Genomic DNA, 9,539 nt, shown 5'->3' with positions numbered 1-9,539 from the left:
ATGCAGTCCCTTTTCCAGTGCTACAATACAGCAATAGACAAACTATAGCACTGTCTGAAGCCTGCTAGTGTCATCTGGGTGACCTCCTGCCCGCAGCTGGGACTGGAGAAGTGCCCAGCCCCCCAGAAACACACCCGTGAGGTATGAACCACCAGCACGGGGCTGGCTGCAAATTGCAAAGTAAAATACCATTCAGCATCTGCTGCCGTGGGAAATGCACGACAGTGGGGCTGTAGCCTGAGCAGTAAGGTCAAGAAAGCAGCACAACCTGCTGCCCAGTGCCAGGGTCAGGAAGGGGCCCAGAGCTGCTGGGCTGCAGGCTGCAGTGGTACTTCTGTGGTTTCCTGTTCTCATCCCCAGCTCCATGCTGACACAGCGGCTCCATGTTGTTCTGAAAAGACCCTCCTCATTGCTGCACGTAGTTCTACAACACTCCTACAGGGATGAAAAGCTTTGAGGATAACAACCACAGTTTTGTAGCTGAAGGTCTCACCCCAGCACACAAAAGGGGAATGCTGCAAAGGAAACGTGGCCAAAGGCTGCAGCAAAACAGTGAGCTTTATGATAACCGACTTACACAGTAAGAGTGTAAATGCAACAGTGCTGTTAGAAACAAAGAAAACAGCCTAAAACATTGAGGTTTTGTTCTCTGTGCTTCTGCGGCATAAAATCTATTCACAATTCAGTTTAATGATCTCATGGGTTGTTTTGTTGTTTTTTGTTTTTTTTTCTCTTCTGGTTATGCCCAGCAGTTTTACTACTCAGAACAGAGCAATATTTGTATCTCTTATAAAGAGCACCACACGCATTGTCCAGTTTGCCATTTGCCTCTGAGTGGCAGAGTCTATAGCGTGATGCCAGCAAAAATATCAAGGCTTCCCTCTGGGTCATCCCCAGGCTCCAACTCCTTGTTAGGACGCTCTGGTGAAGGGAGCACGTCCTGCACTCGGGCAGTCCTCCTTTTCCTTCTGCGAACATAGACAGCACGAGCCTGCCCTGTGTCTGTGGAGGGCGAGCTGCTTGCACCACCTGCTGCTTCCAGGGCTGCCTCCAAGTGCTTGTAGAACCTAGAGAAGAGCCGTGCAGTTATTTTTGTTGTTGCTCAGGATCTGAAAAACTACTTTGAGAAATGAATGCTTCTGTGATGCAATCAAAACATATTAAGAAAACTATTACTAACACTGCAACAGTGTAGTCAATTCTGGAAGAAAATTAGAAATCTGTATAAATGTGTCCTTGTGTACAGCATGCCACTTCTCTTGGTAATGCTTTTGGGTTAGAAGTCAATCAGTGGATAAACACACTCATGTCCCATTAAGACTCAGTTAATCCCACAGGTGCACAATGGCACTGGAGATGAGATGCAATTTGGCCTTGGTGTCCTCTGCGCTCTTTGGCTTTTCTGCCTATTTTGTTCCTTGGCTGAAAGGAACCATAAAGACTCCTGGAGTGTGTAACCTTCCACACTACAGTACTTGTCCACACTAATATTCCACTATGGGAAACTACACAAAACATGTATGGATCGAAGCATGCACTGTAATCTGAATAATGAAATAGTTCCTGAATTAAATCAGAAAACTGCTGTTATCATCAGATAAATTCTACTCAGCAGCAAACACAGCCTAGAAACTCATTAGGTTTTACAGGTTTTTAATTCAATAGTTTATAGTCTTCTGAACTGAAAAAAATTAACTGAAATTGTAATGTAGACTTCTGGGGTATGTTCTTTTAACTTATTTTTCTTTTCACCTAACAACTCCTATGTGTTTTTCACTTTCACATTCAGATGTCATGGACAGGATTGGTGTCAGCTAACAAACCTGTCAATCCTCCGTGCATTTTCTTCCATTTTCTGATTAGCCACATGCACCAGAAATTCAATATATTCTTCAGAGACCATCAGTTTCCCCATGTGGCTCAATGGAACTTCCAAGCAATGAGCGCTCCGGACAGCCTAAAATAACACAAGTGAGGATTTCCCTAGAATAAGGTCGTTTGTTTGTTTGTATTTAATTATTATTATTTTGATCTTATAAAGGCTATTTAGGTAATAAGGGCAATTCACTGCAGGGAGAAAATAAACAAAATAATCAAAGTGACACCCACACAATTGCTTGGTTTGCTGACAGCTGAAGCAGAATGTTACTCCTTTGCACTGCACTCCTCATGGCAGCTGTGTTTCACGTTACAATTCAGAGCAGTGCTTGTAAATATCTGAGACTAATGCGAATGAAGCATTGTTTTACATTCCTTACAGGTAAGTGACAAGTACTTACCATCATAATTTTTCCTCCTTTGCCAATGGTGATGCCAGAGTTCTTGAACCCAGACTCCATAGCCACCGAATGCTGCAGAACAAATAAATGTCTATAACAAGTTACATACACTTTCACAGCAAGAAGTAACTGTGGAAGCACTGCAGTGCGGTTCACAAACTCTGCTTTGAAAAACCAACCAACCAAAAAGAAAAAAACCCAAACCCTCATTCAGAACCACTTCCCCTAATGAAGGCAGTAACAGTTCAACCATTTAAATGGTTCTGATAACAAACCCAAATAGTATCACAGATTTTGGTTGGTTTTCAAAGAACCGCAGTCAATGTCCTGTCTGATCTCAACCCATCAGTGCAGACAGGACACTCCTGTCTCTCCTGGCACTGCACTGTTTGACTGTGATGGGCTTGTAGTCACATAGACACTCACACAACACTTTCATAGGTAAAACTTCAGTGCTGTAAAAACACCCAACCAACTCTTTTCTCTGTGAATGTAGGAAGCAAAGCATCGTGCACTGCTCTCCAGAGTCATTCTGGAACAGCAGAAAGCAGAGATACTGCTCCAGGAGTTGAAATGCTGGAACCAGAGCAGCAGCAATGTCTGAAAACCCATCACTGAGCCACTGGGAGCAAACCCAGACTCACCAGCTACAAACCTGCTTCCAACAAAAGGCTACACTGGGGGTTGTTCTCTAAGAAGTATATTTTAAAAGTTCATTAAGTAAACTGAACACTGTGTTTTCTTCATCAGCTCTTACTGCCCCAGCCATTAAACACGTAACATAACACATCTGGGGCTGCTTTCAGGTGCAGATCTTTTAGTGGCACATCACGGCAGGTCCCAGAGCAGCACCAGGTTGTGCTCGCAGTGATTTTACCAGCAGCTGCGCGTCCTGCAGCTCCCGACACATCACGTGAAGCACAAACGGCTCAAACTTGAACACGACGTCACCGGTGGCTTTTTCCAGCGCTGCCATCTGAAAAACATACACAGTGTTCTGAATGATACTGGAAATGCACACTGTTAGTACCGGAGTGATGGAGATCACACCACGTGAAAAGACAGTGGGCCTGGAGCAGCTCCCCTATGAGGAGACTTAGGGAACTGGGTCTGTTTAGCCTTGAGAAAAGAAGGCTGAGAGGGGACTTGATCCAGGTTTATAAATACCTGAGGTGTGGGAGCCATAGCGGTGAGGCTGGTCTCTTTTCAGTAGTGCATGGGGACAGGACTAGGGGTAATGGGATGAAACATCAGCATAGGAAGTTCCGCACGAATGTGCGGAAGAACTTCTTTACAGTGAGGGTGACGGAGCACTGGAACAGGCTGCCCAGGGAGGTGGTGGAGTCTCTTTCTCTGGAGATATTTAAGACCCGCCTGGACGCCTACCTGTGTGACATGGTGTAGGGGGCCTGCTTTGGCAAGGGGGTTGGACTCGATGATCTCTAGAGGTCCCTTCCAACCCCTACAATTCTGTGATTCTGTGACATGGAATTAGGAATTTCTACATTAGGAATGTAGAAATGCGATCTAAGTGAACCTGCTCTTGCAGCTGCTTCCAATGTTTCACAGCACATCACACAAACAGCCCACAGATGCCCATAACTCCACACCGGACCGCGCTGCCCCGCGCCCCCCGCTCACCACGTCGCGTTGTCCGCACGGCTCGTGCGAAACCAGCAGCCACCGGCACTGCCGCTTCGGCACGGCGCACGGCACCCCATCATACAGCATCCCATCGCTCGCCATCCCATCATACAGCATCCCATCGCACGACACCCCACCGCTCGGCACGGCGCCCGGCAGCCCGTGGCTGCGCACTGCGCGTCCCTGTGCCAGCACGATGCGTCCGGCGCAGGAGCTGGTGGTGCAGAACGGCTCGTTCCGGTTCAGCAGCCGCACCACTCCCGCCGCCCGCTCGTCCAACGCTCCGCTCCGGCTGCGGTCCGCCCGCTCCAGGCGCTGCGCCTTGTAGCGACCGAACGCCGCCATCGGGTCCCGCCCCGTTACGGCGCTACATCACTACGGTGGCCGCAGCGCCGCCACGACGGGCGGCCGGGAGGGACAAAACTCACCTCGAGCGAAGGGCTCCGAGTCCCCGCATCCCGCTCCGGTCCCGCTCAGCTCCGCGGGTGTGGGAGGTGCGGGGCTGCGTGTCCGGTACAAAGTTCTGCTGCTTGTCGGAGTGTCGCTTTAACAACGAGCGGAAGCGGAGCGTCACGGGGCTGCGATGCCGCTCAGCGGGGCGTGACCGCGCTCACAGCCCGCTTGGCAGCGATCGCTGCCCCGCAGCGTGTCCGCGGGGTCCGCTGCTGCAGCGCCGTGTAACCACCGTGTAACAACCACCGCGTAACCACCGTGTGACCACCGCGAGGTCAGCGGGACTTTGTGCCAGTTTGGGTGCGTCTTATTATTATCATTATTTGTATACGGGCTCAACCAGCTGCTTGGGAAGAGGCGGTTCCGGTTCTTTCTTTCGAAGGTGTAAAATAAAGTATGAAGTCAATGCGCTGTTCTTATGTTTTCGTCTATGTCCAGGTGTCCGATGGCCGCAGCAGCCGCACGGGCTGTGATGAGGGCGGTGCGGGTGTCGGAGTTCGGGGGCCCCGAGGTGCTGCGGCTGCGGGCTGATGTCCCCATCCCCGCCCCGAAGGACACGCAGGTGGGTGAGCGCTGAGTCCTGCGAGCACGGACACGTGCGGAGCTGCCCTTCCCCTCCCGGCTCAGTGGCTGTTGTCAGCCCATTTGAACGCCCGGGACGTCACGTTTAACTGATGTGTCGGTGTTTGTGCTGTTACATTGGCTACAGTTGCACGTAAATTCCCCGGCAGGGCTGGAGCTGAGCGCCGCTTGGTTCCCCTCAGCGCTTTAGCTCAGCGCTGCTTTGTTGCTCGGTCGAAATGCTGTGAATTCTAAATTTTAAACCTTCTAAAATGCTATTTAACTAATGTCGTTCTTTTCAGGTATTAATTAAGGTCCACGCCTGTGGCGTAAACCCTGTCGAGACCTACATCCGTTCTGGGAATTACGCTAGGAAACCAGCTTTGCCTTACACCCCCGGCTCCGATGTGGCCGGTGTGATTGAGAGCGTTGGGGAACGTGTGACTGCATTCAAGGTACTTTACAGGGCTTCGATTTGTTATAGTTTGTAGAGCTGAGTAACCATGTGTTGTAATAGGTGCTGCTGTTCTGTGGGCAGGTGTATGCAGGGCTGGCTGTGTGCTCCCAGGCCTGCCCAGCACTGCCATTACAGGACTGTGTCCTGCAAACCTGTGACTGCTGTCTGAGTGGTCTCTGTTGAAGAACAGATACAGTGCTTGGTAACCTCAGGGTATAGTAGGAGTGTGGCTTTTTTCCATGCTAAACAAAAATGACTTTGTTGTTGTGTTTGGAATCTGGGTTGCATTCTCTGATGTTCAGGTTCTTTGAGGTGGGTATGGTGGGTTTGTGTGTCACAATGTAGAGTGGAGGATGTATGTTCATATAACTTGAATCTTAAGTATGTGAAATTGTATGGTTTGTGTTTGTTGCATTGATTGTGCACATGAGCATTTACAAAAATCTTTTCTGTGGCAAAGATAATTGTTTTTTTTTAATAGGAAAGCTTTGAGAAAGAGACCAAACTTGTTCTCAATGTATACTAAGGAAGGAAGGAAGGGAAATGATTATTTTCTCTGTTTTGTTTCCCTGTTTTCTAGAAAGGTGACAGGGTTTTTACCTCTGCTACGCTCTCTGGAGGATACGCAGATTATGCAGTTGCTGAAGCTGATACAGTCTTTCCTTTGTCTGATAAGCTGAATTTCAGTCAAGGAGCAGCGGTTGCAATACCCTACTTCACTGCTTACCGTGCTCTTTTCCTAAAGTAAGCTGCCAAATTAAAGCCTGTGCATTTTGCTATTGAACTCTTAAAATACTAAACCCAGTATTTTCATTGTCCTGTAAAATGAGGGGATGTGGAGGCATCAGTGTGTGGGAAGACTTCAGTTACATGTGTTATGCTGTTAGAACAGTAAAATGTTGATTACCTGTAAGATGCTGACAGCATTTAACTGGGAAGGTAAATCTTAAGAGAACAGACCTCAAAAGGCTTCTTTAGTACACAACATGTAATAAATGCTGCAGCACTGTACAAGGAAAAAGAGCCAGAGTTGTGCATCAGCTACAGGAGAACTTAGATCTGGAAGTCTGGTCCATCTTGGTAGAGGAGATGATTAAAACTAGTGTGGTTTACCTGAAGATCTGTAACAGGGGAGGATCTTGAATTGAGGTGAATACCAGGATGTTGGTATTGTTGTTGACTTTCTGCTTGCTGCATGTTGGTGTAGCCTCATGTTACTTACATTCATAAATTATGTGTTTTATTTCATTTTCCTGTTTTTCCAAAGAGAATGATTGTATTTCTTTAGCCATAACATGAATTGGGAATAATATTGTGTGTAAGATATGATCTGACACAGTGATATGTAGTGGTTATGTATGGTGATCATTGTGCCAATATTGTATGTCTTTTTTTGTTCAGAGGCCGTGCCAAAGCAGGGGAAAGTGTGCTAATCCATGGTGCAAGTGGAGGTGTGAGTATTCTGAAAAGGCAACTTATTAAAAACGAAGGTAGTGCAAATCTGTTTCTCTATGGAGCTGTAACTTTGTTGTGGGAATATTTACAGAAGCAATGAGATAGATGTATGGGGATGAAGCACTTGCTGTAGTGGAGAGTTCTTTGCTGTATCTTTTCTTCTGAGTCATGCTGTTTTCCATAACTATTCTTAAAAACATATATTCTTTTGAATGTTTATCTGAAAATCAGTCTGCTTGTGATATATTTTGGTTGTGTCTCGAAGGCTCCAAAGCCAGATCTCCAGCCAGATCCTGAGAATGCAGTGTCTGAAGATACCATTAGACCTGTGAGAAGTGTAGAAATAGTGCTACCAAGATTGTGCCTGCAGGTTTTCTTTGCAGCATACAGTGCTAGTATTAGTAGCAGGTGATTCTGTGAAGGGTTTTCTTGTCTGTGTATCAAGTATTATTTGGACTGGTTTTAACAGATGAGCAACTTTATATGTGGATTCATAGCAAATGTTGGTTGCTGTTAAACAAGCAGACAAACAAGACAACAAGACACAGAACTTCACTGTGCCTGTGGAAACATCCTTTCCTTTTTTTTTAAAATTCTCCTGGGAGATCTTTAAGATACGAATGAGTTGCTATTGCTGAAGAAATACATGACCAGGCAAACTTCTAAAACAGTTGAGTTCCAACTGGTAAATGTATCAAATTTAAAATGCAAAGAGTTGTTTTTGTTGTTTCGATTTCATCCTCTTTCCCCCTCAGGTGGGAATAGCAGCGTGTCAGATTGCCAGAGCTTATGGCTTAAAGGTTTTGGGCACAGCAGGAACTGAGGAGGGTATGAACATTGTTCTGAGAAATGGTGCTCACCAAGCTTTTAATCACAGAGAAGCTAATTATCTTGACAAAATTAAGGTAAGCATGTACTGGGTCTAGCTCATGCAGCATCTCCCTATTCACTTAATAATAATAATAATGAAGTTGTGAGAACTTGTTTGTGGACATTTTTTAAAACAAATTGATGCAGTGGCATTTCAGAAGATCCCAGTCTGGTGGTTTTCCTAATTTAGCATCTCTGCATTTGCTATTGGCCATCAGCCTTAGTACAAAGTCTGTATATAAAAAGCAATCAACTGCCAATGCTGTGCTTTCAGTAGTATATGAAATGTACAGCAACATCAAAGCACAAAGCGAAATGACTTTATAATGTATTATATTCTGCATAGGAATACACCAAGATGCAAGGAGTTAATATAATAATAGAAATGCTCTCCAACGTTAATCTGGCTGCTGACTTACATCTGCTGTCCCATGCAGGAAGGGTGATGGTACGTATTTTCTGTCTGTGTTGTGGGTTTGCATGTTTAGCTGTGCAATTTGATTGTGAGAGCTTAAACTCTCTTTTTAACGTGTCTCCAACAGGTTGTGGGCTGCAGAGGTTCCATTGAGATAAATCCCAGAGAAACCATGAACAAAGAGTCCAGCATAATAGGAGTTGGTCGGTTTCTTGAAACTGAGGTATGAAAATAACATTTTTCTTTTGAAGATTTCCTTGTTTGTCTATGCTAAAAACAGGAGTGAAAGCATAATTTGACTACTGATACTTTGTATATGAGTTCCTTTACACTTTGATTTAAGAACACCATAAAATGTTTTTGGGTTGCAAACATCGATTTAACACTGGCAGAAATAATTGATACTTTTCTAAAATGTGAAGGCTTTGTGGTGGTAAATGCTGTCTCTTGTTTTCTGTAGGAGGAGAGGCGTCAATGTGCGCAGGTGGTCCTTGAAGGCATCGAGGCTGGATGGCTGAAACCAGTCGTGGGCCCCGAGTACCCACTGCAGGAAGTAGCGAGGGCTCATGAAGACATAATTCACAGCAGTGGTGCTCGAGGAAAGATGGTGCTCCTGCCATGAAGTATTTCTCCTTTTACTTTATAGCTGTTCTAACTGCACCTTTGCTTACATGATTCACTGAATATATTTTTGTAAAATGCATTTTAATCAGGTTTCAGAACAGCAAGTGCTAGCTGACATTAATTAATTACATTGATTCATTAGCAATGTTTTCTTTTTGTACAAGCAACGTTGGGCCAAATTTATGGTAATTTTTATAACTTTTTTTGGCTGATGTGGAAATAACAACTTCACTGGCTTGACACTGTGATGGAAAACTGGTGCTGGGGAATATGGCATCTCAGCTGGAACCTGATATAAAGCACTACATGAAGTTATAGTGAGGGCACTGGGGAGCTGTAAGCAGTGCAGAGTGAAGCCTTTGTGAGCAGATGGACAAAGGTATAAAGCCAGTGATACACACATAACCAGAGCTGTACATTCATTAGCTGCTAAACTTGTTTCATTCATCTTTTGTCACAGAATTTTCTTGGAATCAGGAATCAGAATTTTCTTGGAATCAGAATAATTCACTTTCTAGCTCAGAAGGTGGCAATGGAGCCTTGTTTGCCCATGGCGGTTTCCTGCTTTGTGCCCTTTGGTTTGGTCTCGTTTGGTGTCACCCAGCAGTGCAGTTCTGTGCAGGGTGGCGGCTTCAGTCCCCACCATCTTCTGAGCTGTGGTTTCTCTGAGAAGGAGCTCATTTTTAATGACGTTTTTTTAAACTGAGGCAATAGTTGGCAAAATCTTTAAGAGTGTCTGGATTTCTCCTCTACATTTGTCATCTGAGCCCGCTGCGATAAA

At 45.5% G+C, this 9,539-nt stretch overlaps 2 protein-coding genes across 4 annotated transcripts; one reads left to right on the top strand and one right to left on the bottom strand.

Annotated features, from left to right (window-relative positions):
• Positions 1 to 540: 540 nt before the first annotated feature.
• TYW3 (tRNA-yW synthesizing protein 3 homolog) lies at positions 541 to 4,481 on the bottom strand. Of its 3 annotated transcripts, none has more exons than XM_085512472.1 (5): positions 4,352 to 4,481; positions 3,157 to 3,255; positions 2,280 to 2,351; positions 1,824 to 1,957; positions 541 to 1,067 (listed from the first exon to the last, which is right to left on the bottom strand). In XM_085512472.1, the coding sequence occupies exons 2-5, from the start codon at positions 3,253 to 3,255 to the stop codon at positions 845 to 847; spliced, it is 528 nt and encodes a 175-aa protein (XP_085368598.1). In that variant the 5' UTR covers positions 4,352 to 4,481; the 3' UTR covers positions 541 to 844. The 3 variants fall into 3 exon arrangements, 2 of the variants coding, with proteins under 2 accessions (XP_085368598.1, XP_015726384.2); XM_015870898.3 differs by lacking the exon at positions 4,352 to 4,481 and adding an exon at positions 3,921 to 4,286; XR_014933094.1 differs by lacking the exon at positions 4,352 to 4,481 and adding an exon at positions 3,921 to 4,286 and having other exon boundaries at positions 635 to 1,067; positions 2,924 to 3,255.
• Positions 4,326 to 9,488, top strand: CRYZ (crystallin zeta). The gene is made up of 9 exons (XM_015870896.3): positions 4,326 to 4,676; positions 4,815 to 4,938; positions 5,240 to 5,392; positions 5,975 to 6,138; positions 6,796 to 6,847; positions 7,605 to 7,754; positions 8,066 to 8,167; positions 8,262 to 8,357; positions 8,595 to 9,488. The coding sequence occupies exons 2-9, from the start codon at positions 4,822 to 4,824 to the stop codon at positions 8,754 to 8,756; spliced, it is 996 nt and encodes a 331-aa protein (XP_015726382.1). The 5' UTR covers positions 4,326 to 4,676; positions 4,815 to 4,821; the 3' UTR covers positions 8,757 to 9,488.
• Positions 9,489 to 9,539: the final 51 nt, after the last annotated feature.

This window comes from Coturnix japonica, chromosome 11, assembly GCF_054131305.1.
Source record: "Coturnix japonica strain WE chromosome 11, WE-NBRP24, whole genome shotgun sequence".
In the NCBI taxonomy this organism is placed as follows: domain Eukaryota; kingdom Metazoa; phylum Chordata; class Aves; order Galliformes; family Phasianidae; genus Coturnix; species Coturnix japonica.
The sequence above is the reverse complement of the archived record's forward strand: the minus strand, read 5'-3'. Positions and strand labels throughout refer to the sequence as shown.

Excerpts from the sequence above, each read along its gene's own strand:
- TYW3 (XM_015870898.3), bottom strand. The coding sequence starts at position 4,268 with ATGGCGGCGTTCGGTCGCTACAAGGCGCAGCGCCTGGAGCGGGCGGAC. Across the intron at positions 1,958-2,279 it reads AAGGAGGAAAAATTATGATG|GCTGTCCGGAGCGCTCATTG; the intron begins GTAAGTACTTGT and ends GTGTTATTTTAG. Across the intron at positions 1,068-1,823 it reads AATGCACGGAGGATTGACAG|GTTCTACAAGCACTTGGAGG; the intron begins GTTTGTTAGCTG and ends GCTCTTCTCTAG.
- CRYZ (XM_015870896.3), top strand. The coding sequence starts at position 4,822 with ATGGCCGCAGCAGCCGCACGGGCTGTGATGAGGGCGGTGCGGGTGTCG. Across the intron at positions 5,393-5,974 it reads AACGTGTGACTGCATTCAAG|AAAGGTGACAGGGTTTTTAC; the intron begins GTACTTTACAGG and ends CCTGTTTTCTAG. Across the intron at positions 7,755-8,065 it reads ATTATCTTGACAAAATTAAG|GAATACACCAAGATGCAAGG; the intron begins GTAAGCATGTAC and ends TATTCTGCATAG.